General features: G+C 38.8%; 1 protein-coding gene across 3 annotated transcripts; it reads left to right on the top strand.

Annotated features, from left to right (window-relative positions):
- The first annotated feature begins 135 nt into the window (after positions 1-135).
- Positions 136-25,495, top strand: NOL8 (nucleolar protein 8). 3 transcript variants are annotated; one of them, XM_059924396.1, is made up of 17 exons: positions 136-371; positions 1,413-1,578; positions 2,299-2,361; positions 3,743-3,821; positions 5,557-5,692; positions 6,217-6,287; positions 7,920-9,795; positions 11,075-11,188; positions 11,672-11,794; positions 12,081-12,171; positions 14,999-15,137; positions 15,787-15,864; positions 20,759-21,030; positions 22,569-22,695; positions 23,266-23,336; positions 24,463-24,542; positions 25,015-25,495. In XM_059924396.1, exons 2-17 carry the CDS (start codon positions 1,440-1,442, stop codon positions 25,063-25,065), a joined length of 3,510 nt encoding a protein of 1,169 aa, XP_059780379.1. In that variant the 5' UTR covers positions 136-371; positions 1,413-1,439; the 3' UTR covers positions 25,066-25,495. The 3 variants fall into 3 exon arrangements, with proteins under 3 accessions (XP_059780379.1, XP_059780378.1, XP_059780380.1); XM_059924395.1 differs by lacking the exon at positions 136-371 and adding an exon at positions 380-466; XM_059924397.1 differs by lacking the exon at positions 136-371 and adding an exon at positions 447-470.
- Positions 25,496-26,540: the final 1,045 nt, after the last annotated feature.

The raw sequence follows: 26,540 nt of genomic DNA, 5'->3' as shown, positions 1-26,540 counted from the left end.
AGCAACCAGGAAGAGCAAGTCACAGAAGAGGAGGTTCCGGGAGCACTTAAGGGGTGGAGTCTCTTTATTTTTCTTCCCCTCCCTCACTTCCGCCGACCATATCCAGGAGAACACAAGGTGATAACCCTCTTCAGTATGAAATAGGGAATTTTAATTTGGGTTCTTTCGCGGATGTTGAGGCAGGGGACGGAGGCATCGCGGTCGCCCGGAAGCCTGGAAACGAAATAAAGAGCACTTGGGAACTGTGCGTGGTAGTGGAACCTTAGGATGCTGGGTTGGAAATCCAGTAGGAAGGAAGAGAGGCGACACTTGTTGGGACACGTGACTAGAAGTTACGGCCCTAAACTGCGCGGGATGTAAAAAACGAAGTGGTGAGGAGTGGGTTTGTGGCATGGGATGTGCCGAGGCCAATTGGCCTACCTTCTCCCTTCTCGTCTTTGAGTCTTCTCAGAGGAAGAAGGCTAGGGTGGGTAGGTTGGGGGCGGAGGAAGCTACCAGGAAGATGTAGGCCATGGCTCACGCCTAGATCAGGAGCGATGCTCAGGGCTTTTGGCGCTGTTTTGGGGTCGCGCGTGGGAGGAGTCTGGGAGCTGAGCGCCAGCCGGGTGCTAAACGAGATTAGAGATCTCATGAAAAGCCTCAAATCTCAGTACCTCTGGAAGAGTTTTCCTGAGTCCCTTCTAATCCAGCAATTTCCCTAGTATAAAGAATTACAGGTCCTGAAATTAGATTTGGGTTATAATCTTGGCTTCACCGCTAATTCTGAATGGCATTGGGAAAGTGACTTAACCTCTCCTGCTAATCTGAAAAAAGATGCCTGCAAACTATTTTGTACAATGCTGGCACATAGTGTTTTTTAAAAAGTCTGTATTAGCTATATCAGTTGCTTTTTCTATGCCTGAACAGCACTTTGTAGATATTTCTGTTGTGACATAGTATTGCAATTGCAGCATTTGCTTACTTCTCATGTGACTTTGAGGAGCTTGAGGATTGAGAGCTTTTTATATTTTCGTCTGCTAACCTGTCCCATCCCATTTCTGTCAGCGTTTGTTAAAGTGAATGAATAAAGGGAAAACACCTAACAATATGGATAAGTAAAATCGGGAGGAGTAGAGTGTAATATTGTGGTCATTTAGAGGGAAAGTATGTGCCTGTACCTGTGTCTGTGTGTAGAGGTGCTGTTCCAAAATGCATTCATGAAGAATGTGGATGTAGGCCTTGAACAGAGTCTCCAGAGATAAAATTTGGAGCAATACAATAGGAAGTGAAACACAGCTCCAGGCAACCAGTTTGGCATAGAAGGTTCAGGGAAAGGGGTTGAGGGTTTTTGTTTGTTTTGTTTTGTTTTGTTTAGATTTGAGAAGATTTAAGGGAAAGAGCTCTTCTCTGTAGATAATTATTTTTTCCACTAGAAATACTTGAGTGTGTGCCCAGCCTTGATGAAAGCCAACAGAGAAACGAAGCGCCTTTTTGTGGGTGGCCTTGGCCAGAATATTTCTGAGGCAGACTTACAAAATCAGTTCAGCAGATTTGGAGAAGTTTCTGATGTGGAAATCATCACTCGGAAAGATGACCAAGGTAAATTTATAGTTCTTCATGGGTAGTTAAAGGCAAATATAACTGAAGTCAAGTATCACAAAATAAAGGAACCCAAGAGATGAATGTTAGCCCTGAACACTGAAAGTGATATGTATCTCATTACGTGATACTGTTGTACTAACCCCCCACCCCCCATCCCTCCCCCTCCTATGCTCTGGAGGTGTTACGTGTGACCTGGAACTTGCCCAGAATTACGTTTCTGAAATCAAAAATTTCTAAATTCCCAAACATCCGGTTTTTGTTTTTGTGGGTTTTTTTTTTGGCCGCACGGCTTACTGGGATCTTAGTTCTCCAACCAGGGATTGAACCCAGACCCTCAGCAGTGAAAGCGCGGAGTCCTAACCACTGGACCGCCAGGGAATTTCCAAACATCCAATTTCTGAAACATGTAGCTTTCAGTTTTCAGAGCTAAAATTCTAATAATTAGTAGGGTCCTATTAAGTAGAATATCACTAACATACAAACATGCAAAGTGTTTCCTTAACTGAGTACTTGACATTTTTCTCTTACGTATTTTCTTTTGGAATATTTAGATAATCATGCTTTAAAAAAATGCAATCTTTGTATCCAATGATAAATAAACAAGGTTTTCCTTTGAAAGAGTAAGTTTCTAAGAGCTCTTTTTTAAATTTAGAAACTTAATAATTTTTACATTGTTCTCTGGGTAAGAATTTAAATTTTTTTTTTTTTTTTTTTTAGGAAACCCACAGAAAGTCTTTGCATATGTCAACATCAGAGTAGCAGAAGCAGACCTGAAAAAATGTAATGAATGTTTTCTATACTATTTACCAGTCCATGTCACCATGTAATTTGGAATAACTTTCGTTCTAAACCTAAACATCCACCTTTAACTCATCCTGAGGGACAACCACGATCAAGAGAATTTCCATATCCTACAATTCAGGAGGTTTAGGTTCATTCCATAATGAATGACATACGGTAGCACATTGCCAGTGAGTTTGCTCAAAAATGGCATTCTCAAATATTTTGGACAAGGGACCACACTTTAATAGAAACTACCTGTTACACATATCCCACTGGATATTATGAAATACCCACCTCCCCAGTGTGTTCATTTCTCAGCAACTAATTCTTGTTATTAAATGCTGTTAGGAGAGGATTTTAGAATATGCCCTTATAAGATCATATCCTTGAAATTGTGAAATCTCCATCGATAAGTTTAGTAAAGCTGAGGGCCACCTGTGACCTTCAATGAATAAAGAGGGGGAGATAATTCATACTGCCACTGATGTAGTAATGCATTCTAATTATTTGGAGACTGAAAAGTCAAAAGACACTGAGTAGGAAACATGCTAATAGAGAAGGAGGGCCATTGGCCTTTTGTAATTTCATTTTCAAAAAATTGATTCGTTCAGTTAGGAAATAGATATGACAAATATGTTGCAGTTAAGAACACATCAGTTCTGCTGTATGACCTAGCAGTTTATTTAAACTAGAAGACCCGGTTTGCTTATCTGATGTATGACCAAGATACTGCTTATCTCATAATATTACTGTGAAGATTAAGTTGAATAATACCTTTGTACTTAGCATAGTACCTACCTTATAGAAATTTCTGTTAGTGGTAATTATTAAGGAAGCTGATAGCAGATGTTGAGAAAAATCAACTACTAGGGCACAGTAGTTTAAACACAGTTTAGTTACTTGCAGCTAATATGTTTGCAAGTTTCACAGTGATAATTAGTATGAGGTGATAAATAAAAGTGAGGTGCTGCAGGATTCCAGTGTCCTCTGATTCACTCTAAGAAAATTACATTAATGTTTTATAGTTTTAGTGTGAGAAATAACAATGAAATGTTAAATAAATACCAGCCATTTGCCACAGATTCCTGACGTTACTTTATAAACAAATGACAAATTTTGCTTTATGGTTTACACATTTGCCTCATTCAAATCTTTCAATTACACAGGGAGGTAGGGAGTGTAAGGATCTAATAAGTGGTCAAGATGAGAATGGGACCTAAGCCTTCTCCTTCCAGGTCTCATTTTCTTTATTCTATTTCCTCTGTGTCTTTGTGGTAAGCAGGTTTTCTTTTTTTGGTACTAACTAATTAGTAAAAGCACATGCTGCTATATATTTTTGCATTGCCATGTACTTGGGTACTAATTCTTTGCTTTATAGGTATGTCTGTTTTAAATAAAACAAAATGGAAAGGTGGAACACTACAAATTCAGCTAGCAAAGGAAAGTTTTTTGCACAGGTAAGATTTGCTCTACATGATTTGACCCAATGTTTTTTATATTGTAAGTGGTTTTATATGTTCACTTAATTGATTTGAAGCTATCAAATAATGTACTATTACAGTTTTAGCAAATATATGCATTACAAGTAGAGCTAAAATCCTTCTTAACTGTGACTCACTGTGACCCCAGACCCCACCAAAGAAGATAATGTAATGCTCATATATACATATATTTTAACCCATAAAAATATATACTTATTTCAACTTTTTTTTTTTTTTTTTTAAAGCAAGGTTTTTTTTTTTTGTTTGTTTGTTTTTTAATTTATTTATTTATTTATTTTTGGCTGTGTTGGGTCTTCGTTTCTGTGCGAGGGCTTTCTCTAGTTGTGGCGAGCGGGGGCCACTCTTCATCGCGGTGCGCGGGCCTCTCACTGTCGCGGCCTCTCTTGTTGCGGAGCATATGCTCCAGACGCGCAGGCTCAGCAATTGTGGCTCACGGGCCCAGCTGCTCTGCGGCATGTGGGATCTTCCCAGACCAGGGCTCGAACCCGTGTCCCCTGCATTGGCAGGCAGATTCTCAACCACTGCGCCACCAGGGAAGCCCTCAACTTTTTAAACACAACCTTTTGTGATGATGTAGGTCTTCCCCCTTCTTGTAATGACTGTTTAGTACTATTTTAGAAAATGGCTGTGCCACAGTGTAGTTAGTCATCCCCCACTCATGGACATTTAGAACATTTCCACTTCCTCTTGATAAGAGAAGACTCTTGAGGATGGTCCCTCTGGGGTTTATGTCAACAAAAGGAGTTGCTATGTCATAGTTATGCACATTTAAAATTTTAATAGACAGTACCAAATTGCTTAAGTTGACTTTAGGCTGTTAATGAAAGCGTCATACAAAAACATAAAGATAATAGGAAATCCCTGTATGAGAGGCATAAGATTAATTATGCATGTGATTTAAGAACAAGGCAATGTAAAAACTATTAAAGCATTTTAAGATCCTAAAAGTATTCTTAGGGAGAAAAGATTGTATGAGATTGGGTGCTTCCAAAATAGGAGACATTTTAGGAATGTACAGATGGAGTGACCAAGAGCGTTTTAAGATTGTTGTGGGCCAAAGAAATGGCACAAGGAAAAATAAGGTCTAAACCAAGTTTTGAGGGAGTGGTCTGGTGACAAAGGTGAGGATTTGATTTTATTCTTCAGCTGGGGGCCTCTGTGAACAGGGTAGTGATGAGATTTTCATTCAGCAGCACTTTGCTGCCTGTTATATGCAGGAACTGGGGCCCTAGGCCTGAGCAGGTGAGCACACAGTACTGCTGCCTTGGAGTGTCTATGCAGTTATGCCTGGGGAGCATGAATCTTGGAAGTTGGAATGTAAGAGAGACAGACCAGAGGCAAAGAGGCCAATGAGAATTGGTCAGCACGGTTGACCAGGCCTGTATAAGGTGGCGGAGTTTGAATTGGAAGATTGAGTTGGCGTTCTGCATTCTCTTTGTTGTGAGAGTAGAAGTATTCAAGACTTAGCATATTAGGCTCTGAAAGACACCTCTTCCTCATAAGGAAGAGTGAAAGGATTAAGGATAGATAAAATGCCAAAAGTACATAAGTTGAAAGGGAAAAACTGAGAGACCCTAAATGATCTCTATAAAGTTAAACAGCTTTACAGTATTAAAAAACAAAACAGAAGCACTGTTAATAGTGTGGTTGGTTATTTTAACTCTTATTTATATTTTTCTGTTTGATTCAGGTTGGCCCAGGAGAGAAAAGAAGCAAAAGCAAAGAAAGGAAAATCAACAACAAGCAACACCAACTTGTTAGAAAAGATGGGAGTGGTGGATTTCCATGTGAAAGCTGTGCCAGGGACAGAAGTACCAGGGCACAAAGTGAGTCTCCTCTGGTAGCCTGAGTAGCTCAGGAACCAATTCCTGAGACCAGGTGACCATGAGCATCATGTTTTAAAGCAATTGCTTTTTTCTCTTGCTTTGAAGCAGTTAACATAGATAGTGCTTTATGGTCTTCAGATGCATTTACAACTCTTGGGAAAGCACAGTTTTCCCCCATTTTAGAAAGAGAAATCAAAACCCAAGTGGAGGCAGGTCTCCCAGGGGGCATAGGTGGTGAGGAGTGCAGGCAGGTCCCACGTTTGCCTTTTTAATGGCTGTTATTTGTGTAGCATCCTACATGGTTTATATGGGATGAATAACTGCCCCAATTTTCCTCCTTTCTTTTTCCTTTCCTCATACACATTTTTGAGCACTCGTGTTTCATTATCAGAAAACTAAACCCAACAGTAATCGTGGTCCACTATGAGTTCAGATATTTTTAAGTGATATTTATGCAGTGTGGTTAATCTTTTCCATTTGTGACAAGTATAGTAAATATATTCTTTTTTTTTTTTTTCTTTTAGAATTGGGTTGTGAGTAAATTTGGAAGAGTCTTACCTGTCCTTCACCTAAAGAATCAACATAAACGTAAAATATCCTTAGCAATTGGCCTTTCAGAGAAATTATTCTTTACTACGATGTGGATATTTGCAAAAGTTTACTTCATACCTTTAGAATTTCACTGCCTCTGTCAGTAAATCTTTAGATGTTTGTGTAACAGTTTTTATGTTCCCAATTTCTAAGTAAGGTAAGACCCACCTACCTACATGTATGAAACAATTAGAGGATAATGAGAGAATGTAGTGAGGTTTTATGCAAGTGATACAAATGATGATTGTTAAAGGAGCACGTTGACTTACTAATTTATACCTCATTCTTCTTGTTTGACATGGATTCAAAGCCATTGCCAAAGGAGCTAAAGAAGGACAAGGGAACACAGCACAATCATTAAACAAGGCTTTAGAGGAAGTGGGATAAGTTTCACATTAATTGAAAAGAGATAGGAAGGAGTCTAGGAGAGAGGAAAATAGTAGGTAGAAATGTGTAGACAGGCAGAAGAATGGTGGATGGGGAAATAGTATGGAACCCAGTATGAGCAAATTCAGATGCCCGTTCCCCTGAGGAAATGAGGTCAGATTGTCTAAGACCTTGAATTCCTAGTGTCATGGACTTCTGGGCAGAGGGTGTTTTTTGTATTCTTTTAGCTCTAACCCTGTGTGTCATGGGAAGCAGAAGCAATTTCAGGTATTTCGAACAGAGGTGGGTCCTCACTGTTCACGGCTATTGAGGCCCCTGGAGCCCTGGCCACAGCTGCTGCTTCTGCTGTCCCTGCCAGTGGCACTAAAGTCAGGGAAATACTTCTTTCTTCTTCACCTTCCAGCTTCCGACCAATGGTACCACTGGCAGCAAAGAGGAGGATTTGGAAGGACAGTGTAAAGCCAAGAGACAATAGACACTGTTTGGCACAACTCACATATAATTGTCCATGTATTCAGTAGTTACTAAATGAACAAAGGGACTTTTCAGTAGTGATAGATTAAAGCAACTTATACTTGTCTATTCATATGTTTTAGGAAATCAGCAAATGCCAGCTGTCACTACAGCACAGTGACATTAACTAGCATCTTTCTGGACAATGTCAGCAACAAAGACCTGGTAAAGAATTATTAGCCTTCTAAGAAAGACCTACAAAATGCAGAGAGTGAGTAAAATGTGAAATGGATGTCATTGAGCTAAGAGAATCAGATCTAGGATGAGCCAGCATTGAGAAGACAGGAATGGCCAAAAAGTTTGAGAATCTTTGAGTCTCAGGTTTGAGATACCAACACTTAGTATCTAGCTGTGCCCCCTCTGGGTTCCTCTCTATACTCCGCTTTATGGTATTAGCTCAGTGGATAGACTTCTCAGATTTACAGAAAAGTCTTGTGGCCTCTTGTACCTAGAATATAATCTGAATCGGTTTGCTGTGATATACACATGCAGCCCAAGTAATTTCTGCCAATTAATAGTGATGGTTCTTGGTTTTCACTCTGGACATGCCATGGACATGTCAGTTCCAAAGACCCTGAGTCACCTAATGAGGTCCTTATTTTGTTTGATAGGAAACTGAGGGTAAGATGAGTCAATGACTTGCTCAAGATTAAACAGTATTCTTTTTGCTTTACCAGTTTGATAGGTTTTTCTAAAACCTATTGCCTTTGTTTTTTTCCTTGACTGTTGGTGACATCATAAAGTATGATCCCTCAAAATACTGCCACAACCTAAAGAAAATAGGGGAGGATTTCACAAATGCTATCCCCATATCCAGCCTCACTTGGGAATTGGAAGGAGGGAATGATCCTATGAGTAAGAAACGACGAGGAGAATTCTCTGACTTTCACAGCCCTGCCAAGAAGATAATAAAAGTGCAGAAGAATGAGGGTTTCACTGCATCTCTGGCTTTGAGACCAAAACCTAGTAGCATAATGGGGAGTCCACATTTAATACAACAACAGGCTGCACAAAATACACCTCATAATTCCATTACTCCTAAATCACCCTATGTACCTGATTCTGATAGTCAGAAACTTAAAAATGTATTTTTTCAGACGTCTGACTTAGAAACTACCAAAAAGAGAAATAGCATGTCTGATGATGATATTGATTCTGAAGATGAATTAAGACTAATGATTGCAAGAGAGGAAAACCTAGAGAAAACTACATGGTCCTCAATAAATGGATCTGAAAATGATCCCTTTGAAGTTGTAAGAGATGATTTTAAATCACATTTTCACAAATTTCATACTTCAACAGGTTTAGGCATCAAAAATAATGTCTTTTGCCTCAGTAGTGAAGATAATGTTATGGGAAATGATTGTGACTCTGATTCAGGAGATACAGATGAAATCATTGCAATGAAAAAAAATTCTGATAAGATCAAAAACAGTGTAGAATTTTCACAAACAGAAAAGTCTATGCACAAGAAAACTTATTTGAAAAATAGAAAAAAATGTGATCTTTCTGTTGATTGTATTAAAGTACAAAAAAGAAAAAACAAAGAGATAGCCCTCAGTCACAGAATTAAGCCTCTTAGTTGTGAATCTCCGATTGAGTCCAGTAGCAGTGAAGATGCTGATTCTGTATCAGAATCAACCGAGTCTGAAGGAGATAAGGAGTATAACACCATGATGAAAAACTGTCTCCATATGAATCTCACTTTAGCTGATTTGGAACAGTTGGCTGGCAGTAACCAGGAGGCTCCAAAAGAGGATACTGAGAACAATGGCCAGAAAACCACTGCCAAGTCTGACAGAGCCTCTAAGAGCCACAGAACTCCAGGTGGCCTCCACAAAGGCCAACAGTGTATTCATCCTGAGGAGATTGTGGCTTCCCTTTTAGAAGGAAAAGAGAACACACATGGAAAACAGGAACCAAAGGAAAATACCTTAAAGCCAAAATTCCAGGCTTTCAAGGGAGTAGGCTGTCTCTATGGAAAGGAATCAGTGAAAAAATCCTTGAAAGAGAGTGTTGCCTCTAACAATATTAATGAAGATCATAAATCCTTGAAACTTGAGGATCCCAGGAACATGTCCATGAAAAAATGGTCCTTGTATGCTAATGGCCCATCAAGTAAACTGACTCTTTTCCAACATGCAAAGAAGGCAAATGACTCAAACCAAATTCAGCCTCAAAAGAGACAGTCTACTTTTGAGAGCCAGGCTCACAAGGTGGTATTCCCTAGCAGTTCAGAAAAGGGAAATGGAAATCCTATTTCTAGTCTGTTGCCACTAAAAGATAAGAAATCTTTGAGTCTTGGTGCCAAGACTCCCAGGAGAGGCTTTGATGAAGACTGTTGCCGCAGGACTGGAAAGTCAGGAGAGAGCTCCGAAAAGAGGCCTGATCTGTGCAGCCGCAAGGCCCCTGAGAAATCACCAGAGGTCTCCTCCAGGAGAGACCCTCAGGGAAGCAAAACTGACTTCCCACTTTCTGTTAATAGTTCATCAGATGTTAATGCTAAGGATAAGCACGCTGAAGATAATCAGAAGCGTTTGGCAGCCTTAGAGGCAAGGCAGAAAGCAAAAGAAGTACAAAAGAAGTTGGTTCACAATGCTCTGGCAAATTTGGTGAGTATATTTTCAGTCTAGGAATTTAACAAGAACTTGTTTCCAAGTCCAACCTTTTTTTCCCACGAAGGTAGACAGGCTCCTTTAGAGCTGAATGTTTGTGTTTTGTGTCCTTGTATCTTTAGTAGATCCGGATATCTCTTTAGAAGCTGTAACTGATATAGTTAAGTGATATGTCCTAATATGTCTGAATGTACGTATAAATCACTTGCCAAGTGATTCATATCTTACCAAGGTTTACTGTAATGAGTCTTTATTCATTCTTTCAACAATTGTTAACTACCTGTGAAATTCCAGGCCTTCACAGCAAGTGCTAGATTTACAGAGAGGATCACTGTTAGGTGGTCGGTATTGGCTTACAGTGTGGTGGACAGAAGGTCACAGTTCCATGGGATGAGAAAGAAGTACGCCTGTGTGCTCTGACAGCACACTGGAGGCATACCAATTTGTTGGCAGTGGTGGGGGGGAGGGGGGTGGGGAGCCAGTGCTTCCTCAGCTGAACTGATTCTAGTGTGAAAGCATCAGTGGGAATTGGTCTGGCAGAGGTAAAAGGGTACGAAGAGAGAGGAAAGGCATTCCAAGATAAAGGAATAGTTTATACAAAACTGAATATTTGCAATCAGTGTGATTAAATGTATAGAGTACAAGATGGTGAGAAATGAGATGAGAGGGATAAGTAGGGGTGAGGTGTGAAGAGGCTACAGGGGTTGGACTTTATTCTCAAAGCTGTGAAAAGACTAAAGAACTTGAAGCAAGGGAATGGAGATTAGTTGTGTATATATCGGAACAGGAGTTGGCAAACTAGATAGAGCTCACAAGCCACTAGCCCATGGCCTATTTTGGAAGAGCCTCCAAGCTAAGAATGGTTTCTACATTTTTAAAGGGTTTAAAAAAGAAGAAGAATACAGAACCAAAACTATATGTGGCTTGCAAAGCCTAAAATATTTACTCTCTGGTCCTTGACAGAAAAAGTTTGCCAACTTCTGTTTGGGAAAGATGGTTCAGGACATGATGAGAACAACAAATCAAATGGGACAGACAGCCTGTGGGAGGTCTTGAGCCAGAACCAAGGCAGTGACAGTGGGAATATATTTTTAAAATAGCAAGAAGGTCCAACTGATGGGACTTGGTAATAAACTGGAAATGGAGAGAAAGAGAAGTTTCTATCTTGGGATGATGGCATCATTCACTATATAAGAAAATAGGGTCAGAAATAGACTTGCTAGGGGAAGGAGATGAGGGGTTGTCTTAAGGGTAATGCTTTTGATGCCCACTCTAGGATGGTTATTCAGAGGACAAGCCAATGCACATCATCTTTGGTTCCAACAGTGAAAGTGAAACAGAGGAGACATCCACTCAGGAGCAAAACCATCCAGGAGAGGAACCAGTAAAAGTAAGAAATTTAGGATGTCCATGTCGGCATTCCTATACTTTTGCAGATCCATTTCTGCTTGTTGCATACCAAGACTTGCACACAACTGCTGGGCTCAACATAAAATCCTCTGGGAGCCATAGTGAAACCCAGGGCTCCCCTGACCATCACGCATGGATACCACAGGGGCCTTAGAGATTTTCTCCTACATAAATCTATCCACATCATCTGCCAAGTGACATCAATATTATTGAAACCCTGCAGAAAGTGTTCACACATTTAATAACTCCCCCCATTCCAGGCTGCATTAGGAGCCTCTGGATTTAGTGACCCAAGGGGCCAAGTAGATATCACTGAGTCAGAAGTTTCCATTCTAACCACCATCCAGTTTCCTGGGAGATGCATCTGGGTTGTTGTTCCATACATGTGAGGAGGAAGATTACATAATGAAGGAAATACTGTCTTGGTTATTAATAAATGTTTCTATCTTTACCTATGTAACAGGAAGCCGTGGGTGGAGCCTCTGGGAAGCTCTTTGACAGCAGCGATGATGAGGAATCTGGTTCCGAAGATGACAGTAACAGGTTCAGAATTAAACCTCAGTTTGAGGGCAGAGCTGGACAGAAGGTTAGTGAAGACTGAAAATAATAAAACTTGCAACATGTCCTTATTTTTCGACATAGTCCTTAAATCTATGCTAGTGCAGGCAGACCTTGACCCACACTCCAGTGTTAAGGTGTTTATTTTAATAGTGAGTCCTCCATGACCCTCTCTGATTGGTTCATGGGTAGGTGAGGTTATGCAAACATTAATGTAGTGAATTTCATGGCATGGAGGTATACTTGGAAGGTCTTGTTTATAAGTTATTTCTTGGGAATATGGCTGTCAGTTGTCTTTGTGTTTTGTCTTATAGCTCATGGATTTGCAGTCTCACTTTGGCACTGATGACAGATTTCGCATGGACTCCCGATTTCTAGAAAGTGATAGTGAAGAGGAACAGGAAGGTAAATGCCTTATTGTCCAAACAAACAGTCCTGATGTCAGAGCTGGGGGACCTTGAGAAGTCATGTAGTCTAGCTTCTTCACTTAACACATAGAGAAACTCTGTACCCCAAGACACTGAATTGTGGAGCTTGTAATCCAATAGTTAGCTTACTCAATACTTCTTGAGTTTGTACATATTAATTTATTTATAAAATTATAATTACCTGAAGCTGCCAGAAAAGACAGGAATAGTTAGCATCCACCAAAGATACCATCTTCCATCATCCTGTTCCTGGCATTAGAGAGAAGGCAAGGACCCTACCTGTCAGTAGATCAGGTCCTGGTGAGGCTGTGGAAGACGGTTACATCACGCTTGGCTTACTTAAAGGAAGTGTTTATCTTCCCTCCAGCGTGTGTGCTGGGTGCAGGTTTTTAAAAACAATGTACCATTAAATGTCACTCTACGTAAATTCATCCCATGTGAATATATCTAACAGCAGTGATGCTACCAGAAGCATCCTGATTCTGCTCTTACTTCTATACTGTTTTCTACACCAGTGGTTCCAGACTTTCTCTACAAGATCTTCTACTCTTATCCTTTGCAAAAGACCTTACCTCGTACCTCCTACCATCCTCACTTGAGGATGGCCACCTCAAGTGAGCTCCCTGCTTTCCTTTCCAATCTCAGAACTACTCTGTCCTTACTTTTTTCCTCTTCATGAGTTAATCTAATCTGCATCTTAATCTTCCTCATTCATACCTCCTGTTAGCTTCCTTTCTTATGCACATCTTCATACTTTCCCTTTCTTCTATCTCTTCCCTCTTTCTACAGACATACGTCTCATAGGTTCAAAAAGCCATTTCTTAAACCCTGCCAGTTTTCAAGTTGCCACTCCTATCTTTTTTCAGTTCTAAACCTGAAATGAAAAAATAAATTGCACCTAATTTAGAAGCAGTTGGCTTTTTATTGAAAATACAACCTCTGGAAATGATGCTCTTGATTCTTTCAGGTGATTATTGTGTATATTGTACATTTCTGAAAACAAGTGTTCAGAGAGTAAGTTCTCCAGGATCCACAGCAAATTATGTTTCAGAGCTTCTCGCTCAAAATTCCATGTTGAAAACAGGAATGGACAGAACCTTGGGAATAGCCTAGAAGCTATACATAGAGTTTACTTTCTAACTTCTGCCACTTTTGTCTGTCTCTTTACAACTCTTTAGTATGCATTCCCTGGACATACTAACTGGTTCACCAGATGCAGTGGCACCTTCTCAAGCTTCTTCAGCCTGCCTGTAGCATTTGTCACTGTTGATCATCCTTCTTGAACTGTTCTTTTTCCTTGGCTTCCATTGCACTATAACTTCCTTATTTTCTTCTTAATTCTCTGTGCCTAATTTTCCCTTTGCCTTTAGATATGTAAAGGTTCTTTAAGTCCCTGTGGCTTTAACCTTCTTTTGTGCATGAATATTTTCCAAATCTGGGTCATCTTTGCTCCTGACTGTTCTGCTGAGCTCCCAATTATTCTTTTTTCAATGCCTGATGGATATTTCTCACAGGTGTCCTTGAACGCATGTTAAAACGCAGCAAATCCCAAACTGAATTTACTCTCTCTCAGGTGCTCTGGACCCTTCTGTTTCTGTTGATGGTACTTCCATTCTTAGGGCAGTCAGACATAGAATCTCTGTCTTTTGTTTCTTTCCTTCCCAGCTTTTGAGGCTGAATTTTTTGTGAGTCGCACAAAGACTGTCCTGCGGGTAAGCAGCCTACAAATACCTTGCAGCCAGTCTACAAATACCTTGAGCCCTTTCTAGCATTGTGTTCTATTTCCTAATGGTCAATATTACGGTAAAATTGAAAGTACCATTTTCTAAAGTCAAAAATTGTTGAATATTAGCAGTTTCATATGGTTTAACCTAATGCAATGTAAACTCTTTGCACTTTCTTATTTCAATGTACGTATTCATTTCTTCCCTTGCCTGGCATGCTCTCCTTCCTCCTCAGGGGATCTACATTGTCTTTCCTACCTTAGACTCCACCTGGTTTATAAAACATTTCTTAATCCAATTGAACATAATCTTTACCTCTTTTGAACCCTTAGACACTTTTGGGTCATCTCTATAGAGAACTTATTCAAATCAGCATTTTATTCTGTTTATTTCTGTTACTTGGTTGTTTATATCCTGCAGTAATTTGAAAAGGTCTTTAAGGCTCACTTAGACTTCTTTTGTATTTCTATCTATAATCCAGACTAGCTGTTAAATGTTTAACTTTGTTCTCTGATATTTGTCTGTTTCTAGTAGCTAAGGATAACAAGCTTCTAGGGTTCCACAGTGCCCTGTGTGTAGGCTTTCTTCCTGCAATATTTATTACTGAATCTAAAGGCTAAAGTAACTGTCTACTAACATCATATTAATAGTCAGTAAAATTAGCATCTTTCACTATCTTTCATTTTTAGATTTACATGTAATTTAGATTAATTTTTAGAAAGTTAAAAAATCAAAGAATCTCTAATCACTTTAGTTTTATAATTAGTATCTTGCTCTATTACATTTGTCAATCTTTACCTTAAGAACTTTTAGACTTGCCACTGAAAGCCATTAAATTCAGATTTCATTTTTATAATTACAAACAGAAATGGGAATTTTGTTTGCTGGTCATGCAGTTTCTAGATTCACTATGACATTGGGGATCTTGGGGATAGGGAGGTTAGCAAAACAAGGTTTAACTTTTCTTCTTCATATCTTAATGTGCTTTGCACATGTTTAGGTGCTTGATAAATATTTGATTATTGAGACTTCTCAAGTTATGTTTGCCAAGAGATTACTAATTATCCTCTTCCCTCTAAGAAATAAATGAAAAGAAAACTGCTGAGGAAGAAGAGCTTGCTGCAGAAAAGTTGAAAGCCCTGAATGTTGTGCAGAGTGTTTTGCACATCAACTTAAGCAGTTCTACAAGCAAAGGATCAGTAGCTGCTAAGAAATTTAAGTATGGTTTATGTTTCATCCCATTCTGCCCTCTTTTCCTTTGCCATAAAACGAGGCCATTTTAAACTTCCTGGGGAGAGCAGTTAGCAACATGTATCAGACCCTTAAAATTATACTTACCTTGACCTAGTGATTCACTTCAAGAAACTAATCTTAAATTATTTCTGTATTTATTATTAGTAAAAAAATTGGAAAACTGTTTAAATATTAATAAATGTAACTGTTTACTATGGAAAATTTCCATCATATAACTTAGAAAGACTAGTGTAATGAAACCCCTGTGTACCATCACCCAGCTTCTACAATCACCAACATGTGACCAGTTTTCTCTTTGACACCTTTACTCACTTCCCCCTACTTTCCTCACTGAAATATTTTATGCAAATCCCAATAGCATATCATTTTATCCATATATTTTAGTATGTTTAAAATAATATTAAACATTTTTAAAGATCCAGGACAAGTCAAAACTAGATAATTTAAAATATGATTGCTTCTAAGGAACTCCTAATACACTTCTTTGATATTATGTGGCTTTTTCTTGCTCAAAAAGTGGAATTGCCTTGGTATTGCATTATAATTTGCTATTAGTTTTTTGCATTAATGTTCTGAATTGTCTCTTCCAACTTATCACTCTTTTTTTTTAATAGGGACATCATACGTTACGATCCAACAAGGCATGACCATGCCACTTACGAAAGAAAAAGAGGTGATAAACCAAAAGAAAGGTATATTAAGCTACTACTTCTAGTAGCAGGTTCATTTGAATTAATCTCATTTCAGACAGTGAGAAAAGTAGATAGTAACAAGTATCACATCCATTGGTCCCCATTGTATTTAGTTTAAGAACAGGGAAGGGGGAAAGAGAGGAATTATTGATGTGGTTGAGAGAGTCTTACTTTTGACAAAGGAATCTCATGCATAGAAATGATGATATGTGCCCCTTCTCTAGTAGGTGTCTTCTACTTATATTAGTTTCCTGTGGCTTCTGTAACAGATTGGTGACTTAAAACCACAAAAATTTTTCTCAAAGTTCTGGAGGCTAGGAGTCTGAAATCCAGATTATTGGAAGAGCTGTGTTCCCTCTGGAGATTCGGGGGGGAAAACTCCATTTCATGCCTCTCTCTTAGCTTCAGGTGACTGCCAGCAATCTGTGGTATTCCTTGGCTTGTGACTATATTATTCCAGTCTCTGCCTCCATCTTCACGTGGGCTTCTCATTTCTATTTGTCTCTCATCTTTGTGTCTGTTATAAGGACACTTGTGATTCCATTTAGAGTCTGCCTGGATAATCTCTTCATTGCAAAATCCCTAACTTTATTACAAAGAACTTTTTTTCAAAATAAGGAAATATTCACACATTCCAGGAATTAGGGCCCGGACATATCTTTCTGGAGGCAACCATTCTATCCACTGCACTACTCTAGTGTGGTAGGAGCGTCTATTTCTTATAGATATGCTGTCATTTTGATAAATATGGCAAATATATGGAGCAACCAGTAACTTTGCCTGATTTAATTTTTTGATTTTCCTACTATTTAAAATCACTAAAGGCACTGTGGTATCCTGAATTAGATCCTGGAACAAAAAAGACACTTGTAGAGAAACTGGTGAATTGGGAACAGAGTCTGTGTTTAGTTAATAGTAGTGTACCAGTGTTAATCTTTTAGTTTTGACAATTGTATCATATCTATGTAAGATGCTACCATGAGGGGAAACTAGGTGAAGGTTATTTGGGAGCACTGTTTCCAGTTTTTCTATAAATCTAAAATTATTCCAAAATTAAAGATTTCTTTTAAAAAGAATCGCATACCAGACCAAAGTAGAACATAAACATTCCCTGCAATGTAGGATTCCACATTGCAATGTGATTCTGGGTAGTCTCTGGAGAGGTTGCAGTCAAAATGTTGCTTGGGGCTTCAGTCTCCGAAGGCCTGACTAAGCCTCGCGATGTACTTCCAAGATGGCTCACTCACATAGCTGTTAGCCAGTTCCTCACCTTGTTGGCTGCTCCATTAGGCTGCTTAAGTGTTCTCATAACACTGACCCAAAAGAGAGATAGAAGGAGGAAGCCACAGTATATTTTATGACATAGTCTTAGAAGTCACACAGTGACACATCTGCCTTATTCAGTTTTCTTGAAATAAGTCACTAAGTCCAACCCATAATTTTATAGGGGAAGGGGAGATTAAGCACTCATTCCTGAAGAGAGAGGCATTGAGGAATTTGTGGACATATTTTAAACTACCACAACCTGTCCTCTGGTCGAAAATTGTTTTATATTCCTACTATATGCAGAATATGCACAACCCTGCTCTAGACTCCCCAGAAGTCTCACCTTTTTATAGTGTCAGTTCAAAATCTAGGATGTTGTCATCCAAATTAGATTTGGTGTAGATGAGGCTTATATGTTGTAGTTTCTTGGGTACAGCACCTTGAATACAGTTCTTTTTCATCGGAATACCTGCTAACTAAAGAGACAGTTGTCTGCCCCTCCCCCAACATAGTGGTGGGACAACATAGGATAACCACTGTAAACACTATTCATTGGAGGAACACAGGAGGCACAAAGGAGTCACTGGTCCATAGTAGTTCTGAAATCTAGGCAGGCAAATGTTGGGAGTTCTTTGATTAGAACTGAAAGCCTGGGAATAATGCTCCATGGTTCTTGCCTCTGCCTTTTGGCTTATCCTTCCTTGTTTATGAATGGTAGCCCATGTTTGCAGCTGAGTAATTTTCTCAGCCTGCTTTGCTTGTAGAAATGTGGGAGTCCAAAAGGCTCTTCATTGTGAAATGTCTCTGTACCTATCAGTCCAATCTAGTAGTGTTTCTGTTAATATAATTCTCTTAAAATACTTGTGGGTTTCCTGTGAATCTTCTTGGGGTTCACTCCATTAGACAAAAGTCACACCCACAAATCACTGTAAGATAAGCCTTTTTTACTGTGGGGTTCTGCTGAGACTGCTGAGAGTCAATACCTTTTAAAGGAGTTTAACTCCTCAGAAGCCCTCTTGTTTGAACAATTGAAGTTTCTGAGCTATGTTTAGGGTCTTAACAAAGGATTTTATTTTATATTTAGACTGGTCTACAAAGTTTTCTCTTCAGAGTCCAATAGTAAATATATTAGGCCAGATGGTCTCTGTTGCAGTGACTCCACTCTGCCTTTGTAGTAGAAAAGCAGCCATACACAATACATAAAACAAATAAGGGAGACTGTGTTCCAATAAAACTATTAGTAGGACACTGAAATTTGCATTTCATATAATTTGTATATGTTATGAAATCATCTTTTTATATTTTTCCAATCATTTCAAACTATAAAAATTATTCTTAACTTGCAGTCTGTACATAAATAGGCAGCAGCTTGGATCTGACCCAAGCTTTACCAATACTTGCTTTACACCATATTTTCCTGAGAGTCTTAGATTTGTTCTTTGCTTAGAAGACGTTTCTTTTTTTTTTTTTTTTTTTTTTTTTTAAAGATTTATTGATTGATTGATTACTATGTTGGGTCTTCGTTTCTGTGCTAGGGCTTTCTCTAGTTGCGGCAAGCGGGGGCCACTCTTCATCGCGGTGCGCGGGCCTCTCACTATCGCGGCCTCTCTTGTTGCGGAGCACAGGCTCCAGACGCGCAGGCTCAGTAGTTGTGGCTCACGGGCCTAGTTGCTCCGCGGCATGTGGGATCTTCCCAGACCAGGGCTCGAACCCGTGTCCCCTGCATTAGCAGGCAGATTCTCAACCACTGCGCCACCAGGGAAGCCCTAGAAGACGTTTCTTAAATTTCATGTCATTTGCCTTCTAGAGAGTAGGAGTCTTCAAAAGCATGAGGTCCTAGCTCCTTATAAAAAAAAATTATGCCTTTAGTTTCACTATCTCTGCTCATATTTTACTGTAAGCAGCAAGAAGAAATCAGAAAATATCTTCAACAGTTTCCTGGACATGTCTTTAGCTAGTTCACCCGTTCATTAGGTACATTTTATACTTCCCAGTTAATAAAGGTGACAGTATTTCTAAACCTTCTGCCACTATGTAGCAATGACCTCCTTTCCTCCATTTTCCAATAGCATTTACCTCACTTTTCTGCAATTCTTTACCTGAAGCCTCAATGGCCGTGTAGTTTCTACTAACAGTTTCTTCAGGGCTCTTCAGGCTTTTGCTAACACCCGCCTCACTGACCTTCCAACTTCTGCCTATTGCCTGGGCTCTAAAGTCACTCCTACATTTTGGGCTTTTATAGCAGTACCCCACTTCTAGGTACCAAAATATGTATCAGTTAGGTATTGCTATGTAAAAAATTGCCCCAAAACTCAGCTTGAAACTAAATTTTTATTAGGTCCCAGTTTCTGTGGGTCAGGAATTTGGGGGCACTTCACCAGGTAGTTCTAGCTCAGAGGCTTTCAATAGGTTGCAGTCAAGATGTCACCTAGGGCTGCAGTCTCTGAAAGCTTGCAATCTGCTTGCAAGATGGTTCACACACTTGGCTGTTGGCAGGAAGCCTCAGTTCCTTGCCTTATTGACCTCTCCTTTTGGCTATTTGAGTGCCCTCACAACATGGGATCTGGCTTCTCCCAAAGCCAGTGATCCAGAAAGGGGAGAGAGCAAGGAGAAAGCCACAGTGCATTCTATAACCCTGCTCTCAGTAGTCACACACCATCACATCTGCCTTATTCTGTTCCTTAAAAGAGGTCATTAAGTATAGCCCACACTCAAGGGATGGGGGAATTAACTTCTGCATCTTAAAGAAGGAAGTATCAAAGGACCTTTGGGCCACTTTTAATACGACTACATCATGGTTCAATGATAATCACTTGGAACTGTCTAAAGAACACCATTTTTCATAGAGCTCAGTTTCATAGGAGGCGTATCTGCCTTAAATTCTAACCAATGGTTTAATGAAGCATTAAAACTTTCTCTCTGTAAGATAGTCTCCACCAATAAGATGATCATTTAGGACATTATTATTTTAGGTAATATAGTTAGAATATTTGGCCTAGTAAATAGAGTAGACTCTAATAGGAAAGAGATATTTTAATCTTTTACTAGCTAAAAACTCAATATTGGAGACTGCCATGTAACTCTGGTTTAAGATCAAAAAGAAAAACATATTCCTAAACATAGAGCAGGTTGATGGTAATAGAAAAATTTCATTCCCAAACAGACTAGATTTAGCACATTTATAAGGCATTTCTAAAACAGAATTATGACTAAATCCTTTAATGTCAGTGTCATAAAACTCATAGAATTTTAGAATTTGAAAAAGTCTTATAAGTCATGTGGTTTAACATGGTTGATTTTACAAATGAGGATACTGAGGCCCATTGCAGTTAAGTGATTTTCTTACTCATAGCTAATATCTTAGGTGTGACTTCTGAAATGTAATTCAGAGGATACGAGATAGGAGAATATGATTCTTGTTTAATACTTGGAGCTGTTTGAAATAGTTTTGTCTATAAAAAGCTTTTTGGTTAAGGTTCTGCCTTTATGAGTTTTATATGTAGATCCTCTTGGTTGTTGAAAGGATGGGACTAAAGTTATCCAAGGTGTTTTTCTTTCCTGATTTCTGGAAATTTTCCAAAAATTGACTTTTTTTGTGATGCACGTATCTCTATATATGTCAATGCAGTAAAGCAAAACGAAAGAAGAAAAGGGAGGAAGCTGAGAAGCTACCTGAGGTATCTAAAGAAATGTATTATAACATTGCTACGGATTTAAAACAAATATTCCAATCTACAAAAGATACCATTGAAAAGGAAGACAACACACCTTGGAATGAGGACTCTGATGGAGAGAAAGCCGAAGTAGTCCAGGACCCTACAGCTCTGATGACTGGGGATGAACAGCCCAGCGGGTTCACATTCTCCTTTTTTGATTCATACACTAAAAATGTAAAGGAAGGTACATTTTTTTTTTAAACGTTTTCATTTCAAGCGGTTTGAACTTAATTGATTGAATCTACTGTAACTGTAATGATTTAACCTTAGCTGAAGAAAGGATTCTTTCTTCCATCTAGATAAACAGTATTACAGTATTATAGTCAGCATTACATGACCATAAATGTACTGTGCCTAGAGCTGTGTTTAACACAGTAAGAAATTGTTCTTGCATTTGGAAGCAAACTTCTAGATAGCTGCCATATGAAGGGAAGCCAGAGAATAATGTGCAGCATCCCTTCTAATGTTGAGTAGAAATAGTCATGAAGAAGTATAAGAAGTCATATATTTAAATAGCTTTGTATCTTAGATGCAGTTGGAGAAGCCATGACTTCAGGAAAACCAGTGCTATATGGTAGGGAAAGGGAAGAAATAGGTAACTCTGGCTCTATACAAATAAGCTATGTCATCAATACACCAGTTGTTTCAAACTTTATCCTTGGAGATTCGCCAGAACCTAGAGAAAAGTATCAGCACCAGTATAAACAATTTGGCATTCCATTTCAGGAGGTTTACCTCTGAAGTCCTACATAGTCTAAAAGTTAAAAACACCTATTCCTTAGGAAGTTGCTCCTCACCTAGTGTTTAAGATGAAGTGTAGCTTTTCTGGAAGTTCATTGTAAAAAGCAAGATATACCTATACAGGAGAATACATACACAGCTAACAATAAGCTCTATTTTAAAGATCAGCAGTTAAAGTAGTATCCATGTGTTTAGCAGGTGAGTATTAAATGCCAGCTTTGTAGTGCTCCGAAAGGAGGTATAGCAATCTAGTAGTTTTTCCAAAATTGTTCTAAATAAGACACAATATATCATTGCTCTGCTTACTTCATTCTCTTGCCTGTGTTGTCCATTTGAGTACCAAGGTCAGCCCTAAACTGTTGAACAGAGTTGATATGATATAGATAACTGTCTTTAATTCTTCTAACTTTGAGAGCCATGTGTGAGAAATTGACCTTGAAATGAGTACTAAGACACCTCAGCAACCTGGGAGATGTGTTTTGTGTACTTAGAAAATTATGAGGACTTGTGAGGTGATCACCCACATCTTATAGCAGAAGCTTTTTCAGCAGTTTTAGAAAGAGGCTTTGGGAATTGAAAATATAAAGATATGTTCCTTTTCTCATTTATGAATAAGCAGGAAGGCAACCTGGTTTCACTGCATCATGTTACAGTTTAGGCTTCTCATGCTAGCACAGGTGCCATGCTTATTTTTTTTTTTCTTTTAAATTGTGTTGCTCATTTATAAACCTTTAGTTTGTATATGTTTTTATAGTGTTACTATATTCCTTACCAGATCACCGTAGCAATGCCCAAAAATATGATAATAGCTTCTCTCAATATTTGAAAATCTAAAAAGATACTACATATTTTGAATTAATGATTAAGATATTTGAAATTTAGAAATATGTGTGCATGGTGAAAGTAAACAAATTAGTGTGTCCACAAATAATTGGTCGTTAGGTTACAATTCTGTCATCTTTCATTGTCATGACGATATAGAGACCTATAGGGTTGAGGCAGTGAAACCTGGGAAGATTGCCTGGCAGGGAGACCCTCGTTTCCAAGACAGCAGTTCAGAAGAGGAAGATGTTACTGAAGAAACAGATGACAAAAAGCCCAGCCCTGGGTAAGTAATGTGTTTCTGTCCAGGTTTATTTCATAATTCATAAAATCTGAGTTAGACATGCTTTAGAAATGTTATAGAAGTATCTAAGCTTAGCTTCTCAAGACAATTTTCTTTTTTTTTGGCTCCTTTAGAGAGTTCTGTAGCCTTTTTGTAATTGGGAGCATGTTTCCTTTTCTTTGAAATTTGGATAGACTGGGTAGGGGATATGACGTGCATGGGGAAGAAAACCTGCCACTGAAGTCCCTGATCTGGAAAGAGTATGCTTCAGCTCGTTGGCTCCTACCCCATGGGAAACACTGGCAAATTGGGTAGCAATGGTCGGGTGAGAATATCAACAATCGGCACAGGGAAGATAGAGCTTGTACTTAAGTAAGTCTTCGTTACCAGAGTTTCAGGTAGAAGAGAAGAATGTTGAATAGAGAAAGGGTGGTATCACTTTAACTCAGGAAAGAAAAATGAGCAAAACACAAAGCATATATATTTAAGGAATAGTTCATTTATACTTACAGTGTAAACATTTCTTAAATATTGAAATTAAGTGGCCAATTCTCTCTTTCTCTCTCACTTCAGAGAAGTATCATTACCTGAGAAAGAGACCACTAGATTTTTCTTTTTCTCTAAGAATGATGAGAGACTTCATGGTAAGTCAATTTTTTGATTAAATGGTATAGAACAGGTAATAGTACAGCTCTCACCATAGCGCATTCTGATATACTAACATGCGTCCAAGTAAGAACTGATTGGGAAAAATTCTGATCCTTTGCAATGTCATGTGCTTTAGCCCCCTCTGTTAGACAGATGCATGTTGACTTGCAAAGCTCTGGAAAACTGAAAGCTCCCACTTGCCACTTCCCTCACTTGTTCACTATCCTCAACAAGGGCTTGTTTTGTTCCAGGGGCTTACTGAGATACTAGACGTACAAAACTCCTAAGTCTTTAGTACCCTAAAAAGTTCACATGAACTATCTCAATATCTTGTAATAACCTATAATGGAAAAGAATCTGAAAAAATATATATATGTATAACTGAATCACTTTGCTGTACACTTGAAACTAACACAACATTGTGAATTAACTATACTTCAGTAAAAAAAATAGAAAAAAAAGTTCACATGAAAACTCTGAGGCTGCTGATGAAGTCATTTCTTTTTTTTTTTTTAAATATATTTATTTTATTTATTTATTTTTGGCTGCATTGGGTCTTTGTTGCTGTACGTGGGCTCTCTCTAGTTGCGGTGAGCGGGGGCTACTCTTCATTGCGGTGTGCGGGCTTCTCATTGCAGTGGCTTCTCTTGTTGCAGAGCACTGGCTCTAGGCGTGCGGGCTTCAGTAGTTGTAGCATCCGGGCTCAGTAGTTGTGGCTCACGGGCTCTAGAGCACAGGCTTAGTAGTTGTGGTGCACAGGCTTAGTTTCTCCGCGGCATGTGGGATCTTCCCGGACCAGGGCTCGAACCTGTGTCCGCTGCATTGGCAGGCAGATTCTTAACCACTGCGCCACCAGGGAAGGCCCAATGAACTCATTTCTTAAGCCTAACACAAACAGAAACCAAGTTACATAATAGTAAATGGTTTATAAACAGTAAAATCCTAGTAGTTCTACATTTTCATTTTGTAAAGAAAATATTTTTAAAAATTAGCATAAATTGGCCGGGGGCGGGGGGGAAATGGTCTTAACTAGAATTGAAGACCTTGATAATGCCAGCACTAGAATATTGTCTGTTTTAATATTAATGGGCTGTCTTATCCTTCTTTATTTTCCCCTTTTAGGTTCTGACTTATTCTGGAGAGGAGTGGGAAGTAATATTAGCAGGAATTCTTGGGAGGCCAGAACAAACAGCTTGCGTATGGTGAGTAGTTGTATCTTCATATTAATTTAAAAGATATGGTGTTATCTTTGTGTTAATATTTGCCTGGTGTAAGAATATAGGAGGGCATGAAACTTAAGATAGCTGAGAACGTGACTTAAATGCTCAGAATTATAGTGCTGGAAGAGAAGTTTTAAGTTGTTTACTTCAATCAACCCATGGTGCAGTAAGGAGACTGAAGAGTGGCCTCACTGAGTGACTGGAACGAGTTCTGGCCATGCTTATTAAGTAGCAGGAAATCATAAGACTTTTGAAAGACTGAATTACAGTTTCCATTGTAAACACTTAAAGCCAAAAGTTTGAATATCCCCTGTACATTCCAAGTGAGCACTTCCAAAATGGCTTCTACAACCCTGACATTGAATAACCTAAATTTTACTTTATAGTTACTAAACACCTTGGAAAGTATTTACCTCTATTTTTAACAAAGGCTTTTGGTTTTATGTTTTTCTAGGACTGTCGGAAGAAACATAAAGACGCCAAAAGGAGAGTGAAACCAAAATAATAAGTGTCATCATTAGTTTTGATACTGAATGTGAACAAGGCTCACCTGTGGAAATTGGAGTGATCTAGAAAATAAGTTTAGCTGACAAAGAAGAATTCAGAGTGAAGGAATATTCAGAATCTTATCTGGTGGATATCATTCTGGTTGCTTTCTTTTTCTGTAGATTTCCTCTTCATTTGTTCATAACTAATTACTTCAAATAATTAACCTGAACATTTTTTTTAATGAAGCACAAGATAGTCCCTCAAAATACTTTTCGTATATAATCTCTTTGCCCTCCATCTTCCATAACTAATGGCTATCTTCTGACACAAGGTTTACATAAAGCCTTTTAAAATATATGGATCAGAGCACTTGTATTTTCCAAGTTACATTTCGTGTGAATTATACTTGAAATATTTCTGATTGTATCAAATACACCTTACCTCCATCTTGTGGTTTTTGTTTAAGAGGTTGAAAACAAATCAGCCTTGAGTTCTGTACTTGTGTCCTGATGAATAAGCTAACTGAAATGCAGGATATTTCAGACCAACATCATGGGAGAGTTCTGTGAGGACCAGAAAAGGATGCCAAATGCAGAGTTTTCCTGTCCTTGGCCTCCATGAATTGAGGCCAAAATTCTAAATCCCAAAATTCTAATTAGACTAGAGGCTTTTGAAAAATCCAAGTGTCTGAAAGATATGTAGTCACAGTTAGGAGTCAAGACCCTGGGTCCAGATAGGGAAGCAGATTTAATACCTCATTAAATCACTGTGGCTAGGATTCAAGACAGATAAGCCTCTATCAAACTGGGCTCTGTACAAAATTATGCTATATATATATAAAGTCCCAAGGGATTATCATTGAGCCATACTGTGTATATCTGAAATTAAGTATTTATTGATTTACATCTTGATCAAATATAAACTCTTTGAGGGCAGAGATATCACCTGGTTTGTTAACGGTTACGTCCACACTGTCTAGAACTATGTCTAGCACTAAGTGGGTGCTTAGTAAACAGGGTCCAAGGAACTAAGTAGCTGAAAAGTCATTCAAGATTCCTGTGCTTCCAAGACTTCAGACTTTGTGTAAAGCGGAAACCACCACTCAGGAGGATAAATAATCCAAATATTCCACCTTCTCTTGATGTTGATTATATTTATACCTTCTTATCTATTGCTGCATAGCAAGCCATCCCATTAACAGTCGTTCATTTTCCTCACAAATAAGCAACTTGGTCAGGACTCAATGGGGACTGCTCATCTCTACTCCGTGTAATATCATGGGAGTGGCCCAGCTGGGGCTAAAGGATCTATTTCTAAAATGGACTGCTCACTCAGTGCCTGTCCATTGGTTTCCTCACAGCATGGCAAATAGGTTTCAGGAGTAGGAAGCAGATGCTGCCAGTCTCTTAAGGCCTAGTCCAGAAATTGGCTCAGTTATTTCCACTGTATTCTACAGGTTAAAACACACTGAGCCCACCCAGACTCAAAGTG

The sequence above is a fragment of the Balaenoptera ricei genome, chromosome 6 (genome assembly GCF_028023285.1).
Source record: "Balaenoptera ricei isolate mBalRic1 chromosome 6, mBalRic1.hap2, whole genome shotgun sequence".
NCBI classification, from domain to species: Eukaryota; Metazoa; Chordata; class Mammalia; order Artiodactyla; family Balaenopteridae; genus Balaenoptera; species Balaenoptera ricei.
This window is presented reverse-complemented; position numbering and strand designations above follow the sequence as displayed.